General features: G+C 40.5%; 3 protein-coding genes across 9 annotated transcripts in view; 2 read left to right on the top strand and 1 right to left on the bottom strand.

The window, feature by feature from the left end:
- Positions 1-953: 953 nt before the first annotated feature.
- minpp1b (multiple inositol-polyphosphate phosphatase 1b) lies at positions 954-4,138 on the top strand. 3 transcript variants are annotated; one of them, XM_027013475.2, is made up of 5 exons: positions 954-1,649; positions 1,753-1,947; positions 2,160-2,257; positions 2,499-2,629; positions 3,113-4,138. In XM_027013475.2, the coding sequence occupies exons 1-5, from the start codon at positions 1,070-1,072 to the stop codon at positions 3,489-3,491; spliced, it is 1,383 nt and encodes a 460-aa protein (XP_026869276.2). In that variant the 5' UTR covers positions 954-1,069; the 3' UTR covers positions 3,492-4,138. The 3 variants fall into 3 exon arrangements, with proteins under 3 accessions (XP_026869276.2, XP_026869275.2, XP_026869277.2); XM_027013474.2 differs by having other exon boundaries at positions 1,753-1,959; XM_027013476.2 differs by lacking the exon at positions 1,753-1,947.
- Positions 4,139-6,058: 1,920 nt separating this feature from the next.
- On the top strand, positions 6,059-17,195 carry papss2b (3'-phosphoadenosine 5'-phosphosulfate synthase 2b). The gene is made up of 12 exons (XM_027013458.2): positions 6,059-6,325; positions 9,304-9,418; positions 9,554-9,789; positions 9,918-10,056; positions 10,188-10,306; positions 10,490-10,603; positions 11,101-11,212; positions 11,475-11,680; positions 11,848-11,983; positions 13,693-13,961; positions 14,103-14,332; positions 14,480-17,195. Exons 1-12 carry the CDS (start codon positions 6,299-6,301, stop codon positions 14,616-14,618), a joined length of 1,842 nt encoding a protein of 613 aa, XP_026869259.2. The 5' UTR covers positions 6,059-6,298; the 3' UTR covers positions 14,619-17,195.
- The window catches only part of atad1b (ATPase family AAA domain containing 1b), a 9,220-nt gene continuing 2,131 nt past the window's right edge, over positions 16,599-23,687 (bottom strand). For 3 of the 5 annotated variants that reach the window (XM_027013460.2, XM_035533406.1, XM_027013461.2), the window contains 10 exons: positions 23,526-23,669; positions 22,589-22,776; positions 22,311-22,409; positions 21,917-22,037; positions 19,890-20,090; positions 19,397-19,503; positions 19,148-19,237; positions 18,978-19,028; positions 18,767-18,900; positions 16,599-17,350 (listed from right to left, as the gene is read on the bottom strand). In XM_027013460.2, coding sequence (XP_026869261.1) covers positions 17,236-17,350; positions 18,767-18,900; positions 18,978-19,028; positions 19,148-19,237; positions 19,397-19,503; positions 19,890-20,090; positions 21,917-22,037; positions 22,311-22,409; positions 22,589-22,765 — 1,095 coding nt within the window. In that variant the 5' untranslated portion in view covers positions 22,766-22,776; positions 23,526-23,669 and the 3' untranslated portion in view covers positions 16,599-17,235. Of the gene's footprint in view, positions 17,351-18,766; positions 18,901-18,977; positions 19,029-19,147; positions 19,238-19,396; positions 19,504-19,889; positions 20,091-21,916; positions 22,038-22,310; positions 22,410-22,588; positions 22,777-23,400; positions 23,499-23,525; positions 23,670-23,687 lie in introns of those variants that run through there. The other 2 variants (XM_027013462.2, XM_027013459.2) reach the window with 2 other exon arrangements.

Raw genomic sequence — 23,687 nt, 5'->3', positions numbered from 1 at the left:
TCAACGGGCCAAGGTAAAGCCTGTCACCAGCTTCAAGTTCTTTGGTGTCCACATTTCTGAGGATCTTTCTTGGACCCTGAACACTTCTCATCTGGTTACAATTTTAATAAAAGTGCAATAGATGAGAAGTCGAGTGATTGGCTCGACTGAGAGAAAGAGGAAAAATGTCACAGCCTTTCAAATTTTTTAGCTAAAAAGGTACTAAAAAGGTGTTAATGACTAAAAGTCTAAACCAATGATAATCTGTGTTCCAATTGCCCAAACATGCTGTTAAAACATGGTGTTGGGTCTGTTTTGACTAAACAAGGCCAAGGAAATCTATGCCTCCTTAGAATATGACTGCTTCTTTCCTTCAATGCGATAAATCAACACATTTTAACTTGCTCTCCCACTTCCACACCTATTAATTTCATTATATAATTATCATTCCCTTGATTAGCTAACGCATGTGCAGCCTAATCAAGGCAAGGCTACCCATGACTTTTACTTAAGATAGTTTCATTATGCTTGGTTTAGACTTTTAACTGTGAATAAAGGCAAACTTTGGCGGCAAAGTATATTACTGTACATTACTGGCATCTCGTGGACATATTTATTATTATAAGGATGTTTAAATGTTCTTTTATCTAAAGAAATTGCACATATTACTGTGATACGTATGGGTTATTTAAGCATGTAACCAAAGATAACATAGGCTATAAAATAATAATAATAATAATAATAATAATAATAATAATAATAATAATAAAGGCAAAATAATGATAATAATAATAATAATAATAATAATAATAATAATAATAATAATAATAACGCCTATAAAATTGTATTATTTTTCCCAGCAATTATAAGAAAATAATCAGTGAGTGGTGCATTTTGACGATCCACAAACCTGCCCCGGAGCAATTCATCTATGTTGAAGCTGGCTTCACAGTTTTAAACGTGTCTAGCGAAATCGGAAGTCAAAGCGTTCTCGGCTGAATGAATGTAGCCCAGCCAGCTTGTAAAGTATCTACGGGAGTACGGCAGCGCAGGTAGCTATTTGTATCGCTAAAACAAGTCATTCTGGAAGATGAAACCAGTACATTTATTGTCCAGAAACAAACATTTTGTTATGGCTGCTTTAAGCATTGTAATGGCTCACGTGTCGTACAGTAAATTAACTGTACCAGCAATTGCTACTTACTTTGGCACAAAATGCAGATATGAAGACGTGAACTTACATTTAAGGGACGATATTTTATTCGTAAATAAATCTCTCATGGGACCCCCATCCGCTGCCTGCAAGGCAGTACACTTAGTGGCAGTACTCAGGCACGGAACACGCTATCCCACAGCCAAGAATATTAGAAAGCTCGCAAGCCTGTACGATCTGGTTATGGCCGAGGCGTCAGGGCCTGCCTGGTGGCTGGAGGGCATTAAAAGTAATTGGACAATGTGGTACACAGAGGACATGGACGGCAAGCTAGTAACGAAAGGAAAGGAAGACCACAGACATTTGGCTATCAGGTTGGCCAAAACATTCCCGACGCTGATGTCCCGGGATAACCTTCTTGGTGAACGCATTGAGTTTCTGACCAGCTCTAAGCACAGATGCGTTGATAGCGTCAAGGCATTCCAAGAGGGCCTTCACCAACACCTGGATGTGCGAGGTGAAGCGTACCATCAGCACGTTTCTGTTGCTCCTGTCCTTATGTTGCTTGGTGAACTGTTTTGACAGGGAGCCTAATCTTTCGCTTGCTGTGTCTTTAATAGGCTTGGGCTTCACACACTATGTGAATGATTCACTAATGAGATTCTTTGATCAGTGCCAAAGATTTGTTGAAGATGTTGAGAACAGCAAGACAGCGCTGAAGGAGGTTGAAATTTTCAAGACATCTGTAGAGATGGAAGGAGTTAGGAGGAAGATGGCCAGTCGCTTACAGATTCCACACAGTCTAATAACATCAGGTTACTTTAAAAGTTAATTTCTTTACCTCACTAAAAGTTCGAAGTGCATAATAACAACTTGGAGTTAATGTTATGTTATTATGGGCTGGAATGGAGCAATAGACCTGTGTTCTGGAGTGTGCGCACCTGCTACCCACTTATCTAGTTAGGAACACCGAAACGTGTGTTCAGCTGTCAGTGGAAATGGTAACAGTTGTTTTACTTTGCCACAGATTTAGTTGAAGCAGCTTTCTTCCTGTGCTCTTATGAGCTGGCAATCAAGTCTGAGAATTCTTTATGGTGTAATACGCTGGATGAGGTGGATGCCGAGGTATGCCCTTTATATGGGGTTCTGATTTGGTTTTATTGTCAAGTGTATCAAATATATAATCAAATATGATTCTATTATAATAGTATACATATTAAGCTTGATTTTTTGTAACAAATGAGAGCATTGACACAATAATACTGAAACTAGTCATAAGATCCGTTCCTTTCATGTTTCAGCAACAGTAACTTTGTAAACGGGTCAAAGCTCTATATACATTCTAAAGGCATTCTATGTTTTTTAGGTCCTTGAATACAAAAATGATTTGAAACAGTATTGGAAAAGAGGCTATGGCTATGACATCAACCGCAAATCGAGTTGTTCCCTCTTTCATGACCTTTTCAGACGACTGGAGGAAGCTTCACATTACTACAGGTGAGGAAGCGTCTGCTGTATTTGACATGCATGGGGTCGATGAGCAAACACTCACAGGTTCTGTTTAAGGAAGTCTTAACGTGAATCCAAAGGAAAAAAAATGACATCCCAATGTTTGCTCACTAATCCACAAATCCGGCTTTGTCGTGTACTGACCAGGGCTATGACAATGTATTTTGCTGACTTTGTAATTTAGAAGGGGTCTAGGATAATTGTTCTTCCTGGGTTTGTACAATTAGTCAAACCAGTTGGAGAACTTCTGAAAGATTTCACTTGGCATAGAGTAGCCAGAGCAGTTAGACGCTTTCTTGTTTTTCTTGTCGTTTACACTACAGAACAGTGAAGAATCAAGCACATAAACACCACTAATGTCAAAGCAGTTGAGTAAACGCATGTGAGAGATACTCTGATGTGTCCAAAGGCCATATACTGTCAGGCTCGCCTGTATGAACGTCGTCTCTCTGTGCTCCTGTAACTGATCAGGCTCGGCAAGGCTACCAAGGCAGCCACCGTTCAGGTTGGCCATGCAGAGACTCTGCTCCCGCTGCTCTCTCTGATGGGGTTCTTCCGGGACAAAACGCCGCTGACCGCTGAGAACTTCTCAGTGCAGCGCGGCCGCAAGTTTCGCACCAGTCAGCTCGTCCCTTACGCGGCTAACCTGCTCTTCGTCTTGTATGAGTGTAGGGATGAACTGAGACTGCAGTTCTTTCTCAATGAGAAACCAGTGCAGTTCCCCAGCATGGGTCACCCAGCCCCACTCTATGACACGGTCAGGGCCCACTACTCCAAACTCCTGCAAGGCTGTGATTTTAACAAAGAATGTGAACTGCCCAAAGTTAATCACATGAACACAGAACTATGACTTGAGGAGAGGACAGCGGCAAGGTGGATGGAAAGGTTGCCTTCTGGTGCGTTAAGGAACAGTTTTTCTTCAGAGATTATAGTTTTTTATTCTCGGCATTGATAAAGGGTTAAAATAGCTTTTTTCTTGATTCTCACAAATGAAATGGTCTAACCAAATTGGGTATATGGTTTATTTTTTCTTTAAATATTTTTTTTTTCCCTTTGGTTGAAAATATCCAAAGGAGTATAAGTTCTACAATGATTTTGTGTGAGTATTTTCTGTCTGCTGGATTTTTTGACCTGAAGTATCCACTTCTGAAAACATCAGTCTGAATCAGCACTTAATTATTATAAGCTTTGTTTCTAAGGTACCAAATCTTCTTTCAACTTGTAATGGTAAACTTTTGCAGTGACAAATATTTTTGTTCATAGATCTGTACATGTTTTTTTATATATATAAGGATTCTGCCCGACTATCAGAAGGCTTGTTTTAGTTTGAGTATCCTGTTATGATAATTTACCAGAACGTCAGTGTCAACATCTCAGTGTTGTGTTCAGATATTTGACAAACAAAAAAGTTTGATATGTTTCCCTGTTTGAGAATTTCAAGAACAATTTGAGGTTGATGTAATAAATATTTATCAATACTCAAGCTAGTAATGTGGTCTACCCAAATCAGGTGTATGGTTTCTTTTTTGTGTTTTGTTGGTGTTTTATCCACAGCACCGATATCCTTCATTTGCCTCTGCTGTCCTGGAACATAACATCACTGGACAATCTCACTCAGGATTAGTATGGAAACTAGTCGATGTCAAAATGTAGGTTACCATCTTGCTGCATAATCTAAATTTACATAAAACCAATTTTGCTTTGTGAATGTCATCAATAATTCCACAAGCAATGCGAACAATTTAGAAACGTGGCATGAGTTTTTCTTTGCCATTATAACCCTTAATTGCAAGTCGACTTAAGTAGTAACAGAACTGAAAAATGCTAGAGAACGTTCAATCAGCAAAGACTAAAACCTCAGAAAAAAACAACTGCGGGTGAAAAATTCAAAGGAGTGTCTGATTTTCAAAATGTACCACTAGATGGCAGTATACCTGAAGAGTAGGTCATGTGCACAGCTGAACTCAGAAAAATAAGCTTCTTTCACCCGTAGTTCATGTTTTGAACTAGCCTACAGTTACAGGGCGACCAATGGTGCTTTATTGGGATGATATCTAATAGTAAATCGGCAATAAATGCAAAGTTCCTTACTTACATATGCACAAAGGTGGCAGTACAACATGTAATGAATTTGTAGCGTTTCAGTGGTGAGTATTTACACCAAGATTAATCAGAAGTCACGTATAGAAAACTGGGCCATGCATAGTGGGACTGGTGTGTGCCAACTATATGAGTGAAATACAGCTGTGGCAAGTGAAAATGGAATTCGGACAGACGGAGCGTATTTGTACACTAGATTTGTGTGCCACACCACGGCCTAAAAGGGTATTATTTTATTAAATCATTAGTTTGTGCAGCCCATTCTCTCGTGGCATTAGTACAAAGTTACTGAAGACGTAAGCCACAAGTCTAACAGCGTACGTCTAACAGATGTTCAGTATTAAAACTAGGCTTGACTGCGCATTAGTTACACTGAGAGTATGAGTACTGGCCTATGTTAATATAAACTGACTGATTATTGCAAAAATAGGAAATAAGATTTTTAGCTCAAAAGCAGCCGCGACAAATACACAGATAAAATAGTCCAATTAAAGGCTTTAAAGAATACAGAAATGTCTCAGGTTTCTTCTTAACTGTCATCGAGAGTCCTCAAGTTGTCTGTAAGAGAATTGCAGAGTTTAGTCGAGTGGTACGAACCCCCAGCATGTGTAACCGCTGATCCGAGGGGCCCCTTCAAGCTACAGGCGTAGTTATCGTAGTGTAAAGACGGGCACAATCATGTAAGCACTTAAAAGTCCGCATAAATATTTAAAAGGTGATTCTGAATGACACAGGTGGTGTGTCGGGTGGTGATCAATTGGTGTGAATATACTTCTTATCTTGGCTATGGTAACGTAGATGAGAGCGATACTAACACGGCATTTAACGCTTAGGTAACAGTCAAATGTGACACCTGAGTTTTTAATATGGTGCTGGGGTTTAACTGATATTACCGTTCTCTCATCCAGGACCTGATGTTAAAAGTTAAATATCAAGGCAGTGGGACATAGCTGAGTGTCGTCTGCATACTGACGAGCCTAAATATATATGACTACTATTCATATTTATATTTAATATATATGACTCCACATATAATGAATGACTCTACTATACATATTTATATTTCATATATATGACTCTAGCTACAGGAAGTGTGCTAGACTAGCGCAGTCTTTTAGACGGTTTAGCATTAATGGTTCAATGTCAAATGCAGCACTAAAGTCAAGAAGAACCCGTCTAGATCGGTTAACGATATCACGGTTTATCCCGTTCAGGACCTGGGTTAGTTAAATTAACGCTTATTGCGACAGGTCCTGTCAGGTTTTTGTTTTCTAGCTGTTCCGATTGTGTTTCTCGAGTGGACTCGCACGTAGGACAGCAACACGCTTATATGCTACTTTGTGGACCGACACGCTGGCCGCTTTTAACGTGTTTCTAGAGTTGTGCCGTGACTACTTTGGGAGCAGGCGGCACCCTCGTACCGTTTCGTCGTCCGCCCCTTTCAGGAAGAAACTCGTTTGCTCATTTGCTACGTGTCCAAAGTCCACCGTCTCATCCGAACTGTGCTCCAACTTTACGCGCTGCTCGATTTAAACACTGCGTTTAATCACTAGAATTATGTCTGGGACCAAAAAGCAGAAAACGGTAAGTGCACTTGATTTTTTTTTTTTTTTTGATTGATTGATTTTTTTTAAAACTTTTTACCTTTTTAAAAAGAGAATTCTTTAAAATCGATACTACAAAGCCATAATGGTTAAACAACGGTGAACATAATACCCAGGTTCAGGCAACACGCTTTTACACCTATAAGTTTCTGTTAAGTTCAGAATGAATCAGCCGCAGTGCTTGACAGTTCCATCACGTTTAGTCCTGTTAAACGCTAAATGAGCTCGTCTTCTGAACAACAGTTTAACCAAGCTTTATAAGCTAAAATTGCACTAACATTGTCAGTAGTGGGTATGCTTTTTTTCGTCTACTATTTTGTGCGATAGGGTTATAGCTGTAGCGACACCAGGTAGCGAAGTTTTTCGGTTGCTTCGTGTCCTCGTTAGTTTTCCTACATTATTTTAGGGTTATGTGAGATATAAGCTTCTATAGGTGTTAGCTTTAAAAGCAGCCTGTCGATTGTTTTGTGCTCCATTTGTCCTGTGTTGTTAGTTGTACTTGAATGTTTAAGACAAAAAATCCGAAAACATTAATAGATTTTTGTTTGTTTTAAACGTAGACTGCTTTACCAGTAGCATCTCAGGTGGTCCATATCAGTGGTTTGAAAGTGGTCCTGACTACTTCACTGACATTCTGCCTGGCTGTTCGACGGTTTTCCCGTCAATGACAGTTGGATCTTTTATGAACTGAGCGTTTCACTTGGGCAAAAAAGCAGGACTCTGTATATGGGAATCAAAAGGGCCCCTGATGGACATGGAAGTTACGGTGGAAAAAGGTGGAGGGAGGGTGGAAGACTGCGTGAAACATGGCTGTGTTCCAGGGCACAGCTCCAGTCTGGCCACCTCTCCGCTGGTCAACATGAATAGTGGTTTTTGTCTCCCTAGTCCACCCAGAGGCACCTCCCTCCAGACTCCCCCTTTTTACCATCTCATGACTTGGTCATATTCACAGAAGGTTTGTAGATATGTCACTGATACAAACCAGCCACTGTGCATGGTGCACAACAGTGTACAATTCAGTATCGTACAAGCCATAATCAGCAATTCGTGCAGTTTACATATACACTGGAGATCAAAATTAGAGAACAATTTATGAACACTTGATTTTTTTCAGAAATAATGTGATCTTCATTGGTCAATATTTGAAGGATTTTTGGTTAGGGGTATACCATGCCACTAAAACCGTGTTTTACAAAATATCCAAGGTATTTCAACATAAGTTATTTTGCAGAAACCACAAGGATAAAAATTAGAGAACTGCAATGACTATAGCACAGAGAAAGATTACAACAAAATTTTCTGACAGTCACAACAGTCACCAATCATTAGGAAGTTTACAGGCTCTTGCTTTGAATGACTTCAGCACATCTGAGGCCACATGACATCACACTGCTCTGGTGTGATTTTGGTCCACTCTTCTTGCAGTCTCTTCCACAGTTCAGTGACTGTTGTGGGTTTCTTAGCAATAACTTTGTCACCAAGGATTTTCCAGAGGTTTTCTATTGGGTTTAGATCAGAACTCTGGGCTAGCCATTTCATTGTTTCAATGCTTTCAGTTTCAAGGAACTGCTTTACCCATTTTGCTGTGTGACAGGGGGCATTGTCCTGCATGAAAATTGCTGGCTGAGTGATGAACGCAAGAAAGGAACCACTTGTTGAAGGTTCTGATACACACTTGCATTCACTCTGCCATGTAGCTGTAGCAGAGGTCCTGCTGCCGAAAACATTCCCCAAACCATGACACTTCCTCCTCCACCTTTCACAGACTTCTTTACACACTTTGGGTTCAGTCCCCAGTTTGTCGACGAATATAATGTTTCCCATCAGGTCCAAATAAAATAAACTTGCTTTCATCACTAAAGTGAACTCTGGACTACGTCTCCTCTGTCCACACAACATGCTCCTCAGCAAAGGTTCATCTAGCCTTTTGATTCTCTCTTAATGAGAGGTTTGGTCACTGCAGCATGGGCTTTCAGTCCAAATGCTCTTAAACATAGAGACACTGTCTGACAAGACAGATATTTACCCTGTTCAGTGCTGAACCGGCAAGCAATTCCAGCTGCAGTGTTGAACCGATTACCCGTGGAGATTCTCCGCATTATCCTGTCCTTTCTTGCATTTGTCTTTCCTTGGCGACCAGCTTTCTTGAGGGACTTGAATGAGTTTGTGATGTTGTAAAGATGCAATATTCTAAAAATCACAGACTTGGAACGACCAACTTCTCTTGCTTTGGCTGATAGGGTCACCCTTTTGGTCTTCATCTGGACAACCTGCTGCCAGACGGTTTCAGTCACTTTGGAACGGCTCACCATCTTGCAAACTCAGTGAAAACTGGAAAGTTAGGCTGTCAGTTAAATAGGGTTTGTCAGATAATTAAGGAAATTAGCACCAGGTGCCAGATTAACACCAATAACTTGCAGGTATCTGAAAGTGTTCTCTAAATTTGATTAGAGTTCTTTTTCAATTATCTCATTTAAGTTTTTTATACTGTGCTTTAGAATATATATAACTCATGAAATAAGCTTAAAATACTGTTCTTTTACTCCTATTAGAATAAATTCACATAGGACTACACAGTGACCTTGACATTTAGGAAATTGTGTGTTGTTCTCTAATTTTGATCTGCAGTGTATACACATCCAAAAGCCTTGTGAGAGGTGAACTGGTGGCTAAATGTTATGTAACCTTTTTCATATGAAAATGTTCTATACTTACTGTGTACACAACCTAGTAGCATATTAACCAGTTAACTTTTCACTTTTTAAATACTTTCTGCGGTGGAACTTCATTTTTCATTTTCACTTCTGCAGAATTAAGCCACGTTTTAACATAATGATTGTTCCCTGAAAGGACATGAGTGGCATGCAGGACTCCACCCCAGACAATATGACACTATTGTGCTGTGCTTAGTTTTATTTCATGTCCTTTGTTGATGTGTGTTATTTACTGGGCTTTTAGGGTCTCCAAAGGGCAACCAATGTTGTGTACCAGGCTCACCATGTAAGCAGGACCAAACGAGGCCAAGTTGTAGGAACCAGAGGAGGCTTTCGGGGGTGCACAGTCTGGCTGACAGGTTTACCTTTCTTATAGCTACTCTCAATGAAATTCTGCACAGTTTACATGACAATCTGACATCTTTAAATCCAGCTCAACAGTGCTGATTTCTCTGTATAAAACTGAATAATCTCAGCAGAATGTCTTCATCCAGGGCTGTCGGGTGCGGGGAAAACAACTGTCGGCTTCGCTCTGGAGGAGTATTTGGTTTCCCATGCCATTCCATGCTATTCCCTGGACGGTGACAACATTCGGCATGGCCTGAACAAGAACCTGGGCTTCAGCGCGGCAGACCGTGAGGAGAACGTCCGGCGTATTGCCGAAGTGGCCAAGCTCTTCGCCGACGCCGGTCTAGTTTGTATCACTAGCTTCATTTCTCCCTTCACTAAGGTGAGGTGCAGTTGAACGTTCACTTCAGTGAAAGTTGATGCATTGGGAACTTTCCTAATTTGAGATGTTAATGAACAATGAGATCAAAGGATGGCCTCACTGTGTGGTTCTGCAATGATTCATGAAAGGATCGAAACGAAGCAAGGAAGATCCATGAGAGCTCACGCTTGCCGTTCTTCGAGGTGTTTGTGAATGCACCACTAGAGGTGTGTGAAAGCAGGGATGTCAAGGGACTTTACAAAAAGGCTCGTGCTGGAGAGATTAAAGGTATCCACCAATCTGATCTTGATCTTATTAGAATTCTCAATAACCACTGATAACCATTTTAACAGAACAATATGCGTTTTATGTGAAAATCGCAAATATCAGCTTTCACAGCTGGTTCACTTACTTGTCAGGCTTCACTGGGATTGACTCGGATTATGAGAAGCCAGATTCTCCAGAGTTGGTTCTGAAGACTGGAGAGCTCACAGTGAATGAGTGCATTCAGTCCCTGGTGGAGCTCCTGAAGGACCAGGTGTGCATATACCAGTTCAGGAAGTCTGTTAATACCATGTGGTTGTTTTAAACATTGTCAAAACATCTGAAACATAAAAGAACACCTTGTTCAAGAATATTGGATGGCTGGTGAAAGCTTCACCTACTGTTTGTAGAGGATGGCATGATGCTTTCAGGAAATCATGGTCTTTCATGCTTGCAGGGAATTGTGCCCAGTGGTGTGACAGAGGACGTTAGTGAGCTGTTTGTCCCCGAAAACAAGCTGAACCTGGCCCTAAGTGATGCCAACATTCTGCCCACCATAGCCATCACGAAGGTAACGCAGCTCCAGTGTTTTTTGGTGCAATCGTGTGAGTTCTGTCGAGCTGCTAAAATTAACAGAAGTTGATATTGCAACATTAGCTTGACATCATTTAACTGATTCATAGGACGTGTCATCACGTCCTATGGTGGCTTAACCAATGGTACATTTTCTATTTTAGTCATTTAAATTGGTTATATTTCATCACTTTTATTAGATAAACTTTAATAGTACTGGAATGATTTGCAGTTGTTATGATTATTATTTAATTGCTACACTTTACAATTACAATTTACAATCTTGATAAGAGCGTCTGCTAAATGCCGTAAATGTAAATTAATAAATATTATTGTTTAGTTCTGTGAATCATTATTTTAAAGGTATATAGTAAATGTATTAAAGATATTAAGAGGCATGAGACTCTGGACTGACCCTCAGACCGTTTGGAGTGTAAGGAGTTAAGCAGCAAAGCCAGTAATCTGAATCTTTCCAACTGGTTTCTGTTGATTTAGCTGGACCTGCAGTGGGTTCAGGTGCTGGCTGAAGGATGGGCCACACCTCTGAAGGGCTTCATGAGGGAGAGAGAGTACCTGCAGGTCCTACACTTCAACACCCTAATTGATGGTATCAACATTCTGAGAATACACACCGCGATGCCTCTCCTGTGATATAAACACTCTGATCTAGCTCTGTACATATTTACCATCACATAACCAGAGACACGTTTGACATATTATACAAGGATGCATAGCTGACATTTCTTTCCATTTCTGATCCATTTTCCTAAGCTTAGATATAATTATTACCATACAAGACACACTACGTGCCAAAATGGAATCCGTCCACTGGATCTCAGTATGACTGTAACCCTCTGTATGACTTCCAGGTGGCACCATCAACCTATCTGTGCCCATCGTGCTGCCAGTATCCAAGGAGGTCAAAGACAAGCTGGATGGCTGTGCTGCTTTCGCTCTGGAGTACAAAGGCTGCAGGGTGGCCATCCTGCGCAACCCTGAGTTCTACGAGCACCGTAAGGAGGAGCGCTGTGCTCGCCAGTGGGGCACCACATGTCCCCAGCACCCTTACATCAAGGTACTAGAACGTCCACGACTGCCCATGTCGGTTCTGTGAGGCTGCACGCTGCATGGATGAGCTTCACCTCAGTTGAACTGTATTGGCCTATTTTTAAAAAATTTATTTTGCAGAATTTTATATTTATCAGCCTTTTGTAATTTGTTATTGCTGGTTCCATTTATCAGATGGTTATGGAAGGAGGTGACTGGTTGGCTGGTGGAGAATTGGAGGTGCTGGAGCGAATCAGATGGGATGATGGTCTGGACCAATACCGGCTCACTCCAAAGGAGCTCAGACAAAAGTTTAAGGAAATGGGAGCAGGTGACATTACTGAGGTTCAAGTGTCTGTGGGTGCATTTATTTAAATGCAGCACAGGTTTACTGAAACCATACACATTTATTAAGTCAACAGATTTGTGCAACAATGATGTCAAAACCTCCACCAATATGGCATGGCAGGTGGCGATTCTAAAGATGTCCTCTTCTTTTAGCAAAACAAACAAACAATAAAAAACTACCTATTAGGAACAAAAACGGGTCCATGCAGGCAGGTGATGTGTTTTTAGAGTACACGTTGGACCACTTGATAAATGTTTGTGTGCCAGAGGATATGTAAATATAAAAGAGCTCCCTGCATGACAGCACAAGCAAATGAACTCTTTTTTTCATCAGTGTACTGCCCCGCTAACATTTACTAGGAATGACTCCATGAACAGTGCAGTGACCTAATCATTCACCAGATAATAGTTTAACATCTATAAGCTGAGCTGCAATGAGCTATCTGATGTGGAGATCTGCTAATGACCAAATGAAAATATGGGATGTGGGATGCTAGGATCAGCAAGAGAAGAATACTTTTAACAACATGCCCTTATAAATTCAGAATTTTCTAAGGGCAGAAGCCATGTGATTTCAATATTACAAAAGCCATCTATAATGTAGAGTTCACTGAGTGTAATTAAAATCCAAACCTTCTTTTTTTTTTTTTTGAGTCTAGCAGTACCTGGTAGATTTAGATTTAATAAAATAGATAATGATAGACCCACTCACATGCTTTAATTCCTTTAGTTATGAACTTCCCCTCTGGCTTACAGAATAGTATTTTCCATCAGTGGTACAAGCTGGTCTTTAACAGATCCTTATCTGAGCAATAATTAAATGTAATTTCAGTAGTTACAGGAAAATTTCAATTTGCTGTCTAAGCATTTACCTACAGGCTAAAGACTTTATACAGAAAACAGTTCCCTGCAAACCAAGAAATATGCACCCCAAGTAATCCACAGGCACCGCTGTAAGTGTGGGAAAGAGATTTTGGTGAACCCCAAAGATCTGAAGTGTTGGCAGATAAGAAACATGGGGAATATATCAGTCTGCAACAACACTCCAGAAAGAGGGTTTAAAGTGTTGCATGAACTACACTGCACATCCTATATTCTTAATACAATGAACACAATCAGCCTGTCAAAAATGCAACAGCAACAACAAAAAAAGTTGGTACATAATCACATGTTTTGGTCCTGCCCCATAACTTCTGGAACAGGGTTAAAGTAAAGCTTGAAAAGAAGGTTTAACTGTACTATAGAAAGGGATCCTTATTCTTCAGTAGGTAGGGTTCAAGACAATGTTAATTTCAAACCTCGCCAAACCCAGTTTATTCTTAGGTTGTTATCCGTGGCTTGTAAGTATATTATGACTGACTAGACTGGAGATAATTCACCCACTGTCAACCTTTGGTACAATGAAATCGTAAAAGTCCTTGCTGGGTGCGTCTGAGTGCTAGTCTTAAAGGTAACAGTGCAGAGTTAGAGTGTATTAAATGTCCTCCTTTCCATTCTCCTACTTCCTATACCTAAATTGTTGAGGCAGGTAGATGAAAGGGGACAGTTATATTGTGTCTATAGATATACTTTTCCTACTGTTCTACATAAAACTGCAATGTTCTGTGCTTTGGTGATTAAAAATTGTAAAAAAAAAAGGAACGAGACGTCAGTTGAACCACAGCTTGAACCATGTGCCTCTTGCTCCACCAGATGCCATCTTCGCCTTCCAGCTACGCAACCCAGTGCACAACGGACATGCGCTGCTAATGCAGGACACCAAGCAGCAGCTGCTGCAGCGGGGCTATCAGCGGCCCATGCTGCTGCTGCACCCGCTGGGCGGCTGGACCAAGGACGATGACGTGCCGCTGGCCTGGCGCATGCGTCAGCACGCCGCCGTCCTCGAAGAGGGCGTGCTCGACCCAGCCGGCACCATCGTGGCCATCTTCCCCTCACCCATGATGTACGCGGGCCCCACAGAGGTGAGGCCAATAGCATAAAAGCTGGGTTACAGTAAACACTGGGTATTGTCTAGTGATCTCGGTCATGAGATTGGAATCTTGGGGTTTTAAAACCTTTTGATGGAAAAGATCGTTTAAATGGGTGCATACGTGTCCTGGCAGGTGCAGTGGCACTGTAGGTCCAGAATGGTCGCCGGTGCTAACTTCTACATCGTGGGCCGTGACCCAGCTGGCATGCCCCACCCGGAGACCAAACAGGACCTTTATGAGCCAACACATGGTGGCAAAGTGCTAACCATGGCACCAGGACTCACATCCCTGGAGATTATTCCTTTCAGAGTTGCAGCTTACAATAAAATGAAGAAAGCAATGGATTTCTATGACCAGGAGCGGTGAGACATTGAGATATAATAATCTTTAAGGCTTTTTAAAAATCAGTTATTTTATAATAATGTGTTTAAGGATAATCACATTCACAGTTAACATTCAAATATAAAAAAATATAAATGCTAAACTTTTGGTATATTGCCTTTTTTCAGGCACGATGAGTTTGAGTTCATTTCTGGAACCAAGATGAGGAGGCTGGCCAGCAGTGGGGAGAACCCTCCGGAAGGTTTTATGGCCCCAAAGGCATGGAAGGTCCTCACAGAGTACTACAGCTCCCTGCAGAAAAATTAAACGTGGATGCCAGTACAATTCCAGTTCACAAAAGGCAACAGCCAAATGTAATCTTGAAAGAAAAATACAACATGTAGATTTCAAGTCCTGTATTTATAAGTCCTGTTAACTCTAAGATGGTTTTATATCGCTTCTATGTAATATTTAAGGCTTCTTTTAAAAAAAATATTTTTGCGCTTTAGAGATTATGTGAAGCAGATTGTGGGGCTTTGAGTTTGAGACAGATTTTGCTAATAGGTAGTGTTTTAATTATTAGAAAACATCTGAAGTAAATGGATTTCAGGAGTTAAGCCAAAGCTAAACAACAGAATCTGCCTAAATCATATGGCTGGGTGAAGCGAATTACTGAGATTAAGGTCTTTTTTTTGCTGCTAATCAGATGGTTTCTGGTGATATTTGTTTTTATGAAAATGACATTGGTTATAGTATATAAACCTCAATGGAAGAATTATACAAGGGTCAGTCTGCAGACATTACGAAAGGTTCTTCTAAGCTTAAAGCCCCAGGAAAAATAATGTAAAACCTTTTTAAAAAAAAAATAGTTTGTATGATAAACATCTAGTTTTGAATATAAAACCAAGATGCTCAAAAACAGATTTTGCCAAAATCTGAATTTGGCAAATCATACCTGAGAACTACCTGGATGTGGCCCTTATATTCTAATAAAGTATGTATGATGCCCATATTTACACTATTCAAGTGGAACTACATGTGATGTAAGGGGATAAAATATTGATGAAGGTACCTAACAATACTGATGTAAGAGTTTGTGGCCAGAATTATTACAGTAGGCTCTGCTTGCCAGGTTGGGTTTTTCTCACTAGGCTGCTTAGACTTGGAGAGACTTTTGATAAGAGCTATCTGAGAAGGACAAGCAAAAGCTGCTTCATGATTGGTGAAGGGAAACCATCACAAGCTTTATCCAGTATCAACACTGCCTGAATTATACTGAACTGAAAGCCTTATGAAGGACATGTAGACATTGGAAAGTCATTTATTCATACTTTGTACATTTGTGTGCCCAAATTACTGAGGTTAACTGAATTAGAACCTAATCTGGGGGTTTGAATTACTTGGGGCTTGGAGATATCTTGTAATGTCCTATAGAACCATTCCATAATTTTCAGCATATTCTTTTTATTAAATTTTACATAAAATGTACTTAGTGCCTTTAGTGTATTGCTAACACTACATTTCAATCAAAAAAATTACATTTTCTTACCCACTTGTATTTGAAAGCCATGTGTCGAATTCTTGATGAGCATGCAGCTGGATTCTTAATGCAAGAACAAACTATGCAACAAAGTCTTAAGTGATTGGTGAGGGGAATGTTGTAGGAGTTCTCTGCACATATCTTATCCTCCTTCATTAAGTGCATTATGATCCATATTTAAAACATTTATTGGTATGTATTAAATAAACAACGTACATGTATTTTTTCTAGTTTTCACAGGAAATGAATGTAGTTTTTACATTATATTAGTTTAGGTACAATTGTGTACAGTAATATTTCATCGTTTAACTAAGAACAACAAAATCCCTAAACAATACAGAGGGGGAAATGCCTTTAGTAAAAGCCAGTGGTGCTCAACACAATGTTCTCGTGCATGTATGTATGTGGGTGTGTATGTTTCAAACTGTGATTGTGTTACTCAGTCACAGTCACATGTTAAAAAAAACAAAACCCTGAAGTTTAATTTGTACTGTTGATTAAACATTGCATTCTTAATATACACACACTTGTCACTTGAGGTACTTTTTGTCAGTGTTCACTCTAATCTGCACACACACTGCAGAAGTTTTTTTAAAAACATGTTCAGAAAAAGGGTAGCCCATACCTTTTCCATTCTCACACATGGTTTAGGGGGAGGGGGTTGTGGTTGGACCTGAAACACTGAGCATTTTGCAGCACATGTTGGCTCATTTGAGAATGGCCCCACACTTGAACCTTACAATCTTGTAATAATATAATAACATTCGTTAATGATATCCCTATTTATTGCCGTTTCAAATAAATATACAGTAAATACCACATTACACATCACAACAGCTCTCAGTTCTCTGGATAACACTAATTTATACACATACTTGATATTTTGGTGTAAAAAGCAGTGTACCTGTAAACATATTTCAGTATGTTCATGATGAGAGGTTGTACAGTCCCTTTTAATAGCAAAAACCCAAACCAGGGATGCACTGAAATCGAACCTTTCAATATAAAAGGAACTTATACATTACCTGATATGTTTCAAATACTACTTTAAATTCAATTATAGCACAAGAAACTAATGGTATACGTATTACTTGTCAGGGTTCCATATGCTTTTAAAACATCATCTCTCACATAACTCGAGACATTTTGTGGAGTAACAAATACTTGGGGAACTGAATGCCTAAATGCCAGGAAGTGTTAAAGTGTTTACACAAAAGGAGCTCAGAGGAAGTGATCACACATTCAGTTTCAAAGCACACATAACTGGGGCATCTCCTTGTAGAACCAGTTTTTGTACTGATGTGTTAAAAAAGACAAAAGGAAGAAAGTAATAAAAAAAAAAAAAAAAAAAAAAAAAAAAAAAATTTTTAGGGTACTAATTCACCTTGTTCAGGAGTATTAGACTCAGTCCAGTGCTGGATGCATGAGCATGTTTGGCACCGTTTTTGACCTTTTCATCTTGTCAATAGCCCTCTGGAGGTCTTGCTGCTGGATGGGTCGAATGTAGTCAGCCTGTGGACTGTGAGGAAGTGCAGGCAGCTTAAACGTCAAGGACACAGCTGCAATAATCACAATTTATAAAAGCACCGTCGTTCAGCGTCAATGGATTAATGCAGACTTGTGAGACTGGCAAAGGTCACAATGTACTATAGACTGGTATACCTTCAAGCAACCTCAATGATGATAGGAGTTTATTTCAAGAAAAAAAAAATATCACTGATCCAAAATTTGCTTGACTTGATGTAACAGCATACACCATAATAGCTAAGTCATCTCAGGCTTTGAAGCCTCTGTGTTCCTATTTTAGAAGCAGAAATTGTTTAAAAAACAAAACAAAAACCAGTTCTACTGGTTACACTATATTGGAATTTCCACAATCGCCTTAAAGCATATTATTATGCGTGATTCTATTTGTGCTGGCCACATTAGGCTACTGTAAAGACCAGTATCTTTACGTGATTCTGTCTACTCTGGAAAGATGCAACAATGCGGCATCCTCTGTGATTCATCAGAACTGTTTAAATATAAACTGTTTTTCCCCTTCTAAACCTCCCACACCTTTCTGTTTAGACTAAACTGCTATAAACCCCTGGAGATGTTCTCCAAGTCAAGACCTTAGGATCCCACTAGATGATTCTTGGATCACTCCAACTGTCAAGGCATGGAACCTTGGACATGCAGGTTCCCCCTCTACAAAACTGGGAAAATTTAGCCATCTCTAAACACCAACACTTCCCTAAAAAGACATAAGCGGACCAGCTCCCGCATACTTTAAAGCATCAATCAAACCCCATTCTGCACCATGCTGTCTTCAAGCCTCTAGTACTACTCTATGTACCCACTATCCCCAAGGACAAAATGGGCACATGGATCAAGACTCTTCTGTTCTGGTTTTCTGGTGGTCGAATTAACTTATACTGGCTATCTTTAAGTGAAGGCTGGAAATTTCACCTGCTCACTGAGTCACCAAGCACTTCAATTTTTCACCTTCCCTTACTGTATTTCTTTCACTCTAGCCAGGGTTGTAGCATGGTAATATTATTAACACTGACCTACCTACCATCACATGAAAATATGTTTTTGGTAGAGACTATAAAGTACTTCTGTAATTCGGGTGTCTACCAAATGCTGATCAGGTAGTACAAACTACATATAAAAGACGGATGTAAACTACTGAACCAATTTAATCCCTAATATTTTGTTGCACAGAATACCATTGCTTTCGTCATGGCAGTGATATTTACCATCCAAATTGATTACTTAGCAACTGTGTTGCTTAAACCGCGACATAACCTGCCACAGAGTACGACAGCTCTGGAGAGCAAGTTAGTGACCGATCTGGCTAGGGATACCAAGATTAGTGTCACTATTAACTCTTGTACAACATGCATACTCCTCTAGTGTCTTTCCAGAGAGACTATAATTAAAGACCTACCTTCCATCAGCACCCGTGTTGTGCACAAAGTCCCGTACACAGAGTAGGGCTGCGTCCCGACACATCTCTTTGAGGTCACTTCCGGAGAAGCCTTCGGTCTTTTTCGCAGTTTCACAAAGGTCCACCGACTCCACCTTTACAGGAGAAACCATTATGTGTGGTTTTGTCACATCAGACACAACCATGTTCAATCAGCAGTCGCAATACTTACATTTTCATTTTCTAAGATAAGCTTCAATATTTCTTCTCTTTGCTTGATATTCTGGATGGGATTGGGGGGGGACAGTTATAAAGGACAAAGCAGTGCATTGTATTGTACTGTATATCACTAAAATGAAACTCTGAATTAAGAATTATTTAAAGAATCACTCTGACACTTACAGGCTGATTAATATGGAACCTTGTAGGCATTCTGCGCAGTATTGCAGAGTCCAAGTCCTGAGGGCGGTTGGTGGCACCCATAATTATCACCTGTACACAGAGAAACAATCTCAACCGTACTTACTTGGACATGAGATCTTTGTGAGTGGAAAACAAATTACCCACTGAGCCTGGTCATTTTACTGCCTGCGATGCACTGAGCCAAATAGCACATGATGCCCCAGGAATGCAGGGAGAGGCTCACTATACCTGGCAGCCGATGTCTGTGTCCAGCCCATCCCACAAGCTCATGAACTGAGCCTTCATCATGGCAGTGGCCTCGTGATCTGAGCTGGAGCGGCTTCTTAGGAAAGAGTCTAGAAATAAGCAGCAGAAGGGGGAGTTAGTATGAAGGTCTTGGGGAGTTTTGTGAGCATCGTGGTGCCTCAAGGACAGCATCTACCTCTGGAGCCAAACTGTGCTTGGAAAGGTTTGCCTGTGAGCCATGCATTTGTGCAGTCCAATCACAATACCCATTTATATGCAAATACACCATTATCTGCATATAAACAATTCTGCCATTATCATTGGTCAATTGCTATTCTTTTAAAAAAATCTATGATAGCAATGCCATCTACGATCAGCCAACGCATAGAAAATGCACAAGGAGGACTTATCATTGAGATTTGAGGCTTGCCGACCCGAGTCATTCCTTTTGTGCTAATTTCAGACAAAGAGGGGAAAAAGCTGAAATCATGCTCACCGATCTCATCGATGAAGATGATGGAGGGCTGAAGCTTGATGGCCAGGGAGAAGACGGCTGCAGCCAGCTTCTGGGACTCACCATACCACTTATCGGTCAGGGTGGAGGGCTGCAGGTTGATGAAGCGGAAGCCGGCCTCTCTGGCCGTGGCCTTGGCTATCAGAGTTTTCCCACAGCCAGGCGGACCGTAGAGGAGCACTCCTGGACCAAGTTAGGAGCCCGCAAGGGGCAATACTGGTAAATACAGAGGGACTGACGAGCCAAGCACTGCACACCGTTTTCTGCAGGGCTGTGCAGATTTCAAATTAATAGCGGTGTACTAGGACCGTGGAAGATTTACTCATTAATAGCCCCTATGTTTTAATAACAATGCATTTAAGTAAATCTGAATATATATTTATATTTGAATAAGTTTACATATATAAATTAAATACACTGCCTGGCCAAAAAAAAAGGTCAACACCTTAACTTAGCAAATAGGTAAGAGCCTCCCATTCGATAATTACTCCATGGGTGATTATGTTTCAGCTGGCAACAAGTTATTTAACCCTAACTGATGGAGTGAGTAGTTTCTCATTTGTTAAACAACCATGTCGAAAGACACATCCTGTGGTCGTGGAAAAGATGTTGATCTGTTTCAGAAGGGTCAAATTATTGGCATGCATCAAGCAGAGAAAACAACTAAGGAGATTGCTAAAACTACTAAAATTGGGTTAAGAACTGTCCACCGCATTATTAAAAAGTGGAAGGACAGTGGAGAAACATCATCTTCAAGGAAGGAATGTGTTCGGAAAAAAATCTCGAATGATCGTGATTGGCGATCACTTAAACGTGTGGTGAAATCAAATCGTAGAACAACAGTAGAAATCAAGGATATGTTTAATAGTGAAAGAAAGAGCATTTCCACACACACAATGCCTTAAGAAAACCACTTGTCAGTGAGGCTAATTGGCAAAAACGACTTAAATTTGCTAGGGAGCATAAAGATTGGACTCTGGAGCAATGGAAGAAGGTTATGTGGTCTGATGAGTCCAGATTTACCCTGTTCCAGAGTGATGGGCGCATCAGGGCAAGAAGAGAGGCGGCTGAAGCGATGCACCCATCATGCCTAGTGCCTACCGTACAAGCCTGTGGGGCCAGTGCTATGATCTGGGGTTGCTGCAGTTGGTCAGGACTAGGTTCAGCAACGTTATGTGCCCAAAGATTGAGGTTAACTGACTACCTGAATATACTGAACAACCAGGTTATTCCATCAATAGATTTTTTCTTCCCTGATGGCACAGGCATATTCCAAGTTGACAATGCCAGGATTCAGCGGGCTCAAATTGTGAGAGTGTGGTTCAGGGAGCATGAGACATCATTTTCACACATGGATTAGCCACCACAGAGTCCACACCTGAACCCCATTGAGAATCTTTGGGATGTACTGTAGAAGACTTTGCACAGTGGTCCAAATCTCCCATCATCAATATAAGATATTGGGTAAAAATTGATGCAACTCTGGACAGAAATGAATGTTGTGGACATTGCAGAAGTTTGTGGAAACGATGCAATAGTGAATGCATGTTGTAATCAAAGCTAAAGGTGGTCCAATGGAATATTAGAGTGTATGACCTTTTTTTTTGGCCAGGCAGTGCATATTGCAAGTAAATGTGCTCATGAGTCCAATTCACTGAGTAGGGAGTAAGAAAGTAATTCCAAAACAGAAATGACAGTTTTGTCTGTATTAAGGAATGTATTCGATGAATCAGGACTGTTTGTCTGTGTGACTTGACCCCTCTGATGTCTACATTATTTTGACCAAAATTAATTTTGGTTCTTGGATCACGTAAAGGCGACTCGTTAAATCATCCACAGAAATGTATCTGCTCATTTTGAATTGTGCATATTTCAGCTTTCAGTTATATCAATATTAGTCAGTACTGCAAATATTACTTAACATGCTGCCATAGTTTTCAGTTTTGTCCCTGTAGTAAATGTATGAAAAATGGACCATGACCAGCAGAGAGCTGCATCCGCGTTCCCACCTTTGGGAGGCTGAAGCAGTCGTGAGCCTTCAAACAGATGCCTTTTCTTAACGGGAAGAATGACTGTGTCTTTAAGCTCAGTTATGACATCATCTAGTCCAGCTATGTCACCCCACTTAATCTGTAAGAACAGAAGTCATTAAAAATTGAAACAAAACCTTTTCTGTTTTTTTCCCCTTTCACTTTACACCCTGATAGCAATCACTAAAATAGACGCTCTAAGAGAAAAAAAATGTCTCAGTGACAGTACAGGTCTCTGTAATCAGCAACTAAATATTTCAGCAGTCTTTCTGTCTTAATCAGAAAGCTTCTCTACAAGAAAATATATTCTGTGTGCACACACAGCACATAGCTGAATAGTCATGAGAACAGTGATGCTCAGAAGCATCCTCACCTGCATAGTTAATGGGTCCACCAGATGGGCTGCTATGCTCATCTCGTATTCAGAGAGCTTCACGTTCTTCAAGCCGATCTGACGCATGAGCTTCTCTGCCTATGAGGATGCAGGAATTCAGTTACACCTTGGCCCCCGACCTGCATGACGCCCACAGACTAATCAATGACACCTCCATTTGAACGTGCACAGGAGGAAACACCCTGTTCAACATCGATCTACTTGTTCTACAAAACCATGGCACACCACATGTGCTAGAGTATGTGGGGTTTACTCACCTGCTTCTGGGCTTCAACTTTTTGTTTTCTTGTGGGATCGATAGCATCCACCATCCACTTTATCGTGAAGTAGGTGACAGCACCGAATATGGTCAGGCGGAAGAGTAATCCAATCACTTCACTGCGACCCAATGGACGCGTGATATTTTCTGTTGGAATTTCTTTGAGTACCATCATCACACATTTATCTGTGTAGTAATTTAAAAAAAAAAAAAAAGGAAAAATCACAACAGCACACAACAGTAAGGATAAACTTTGATCCATGCTATGAGAGGACAACTGCCATGATTCACGATCAAATCTAATACTTTTTTGGGGGGTGGGGGGTGGCTTGTTTTGTTGTCACTTAGCCATTGGACAGTAAGTACCATTTACTAGCAAGAATAAAATAAAAAGGTTTCAGTAAAGGTGGCAAACGGTTCATATCCAAAATGAATATCAAACTTGAAAAGTAAACTTCCGTTAATAGACATTTTGCTCAGTGCTCAAATTTTACTTTGTAACCCTAGTTACAACATTTAATAGTGGGAATATCAAAATATTTTTGATCGCCGATTAAAGACTCTAAGAGAGGCCGTGTGAGAACAGTGCATGCCTCCAGCTTTTTGGCAGAGGTGTTTCGAATTCCATCCAACCAATAGCTATGCAAACACCTCGCGTCTCTAGCAGGCAACAAAACCCAAAGCTGGTCTTCGTGGGTACGGCTGACCTTCTTCTACTTAGCAAGCCAGATAGTACAGAATGGCTGTATGTAGAACAGAAAGGATGTATCTACTTTAGTTCACAATGAAGATACGAAAAGATAAGACAACCTAGTACACAGCAGCTTGTAGAGAAATGTACTCGTTTTAGAAAGCTCCTCTAGCTAGGACAGCGTTTACTCGCTATCAAAGATTCATTTAAACACTTCTGAATAGCTAGACAGACAGCTACCTACCTATCTGACAAATAAGACGTTTAGAGTTTGCTTTCGTTTTCGTGTAACTAGACACTTTCCCTTGTCTAGTGGAGTTAGCGTTAGCAAGCTCGCTATCTTAGACTGCTCTTCGTGGTCAGCGTTGACCTTCCAGCAAGTTTCCCACTGAAATGAACGGGTTTA

Source organism: Electrophorus electricus, chromosome 14 (genome assembly GCF_013358815.1).
Source record: "Electrophorus electricus isolate fEleEle1 chromosome 14, fEleEle1.pri, whole genome shotgun sequence".
NCBI lineage: Eukaryota > Metazoa > Chordata > Actinopteri > Gymnotiformes > Gymnotidae > Electrophorus > Electrophorus electricus.
This window is presented reverse-complemented; position numbering and strand designations above follow the sequence as displayed.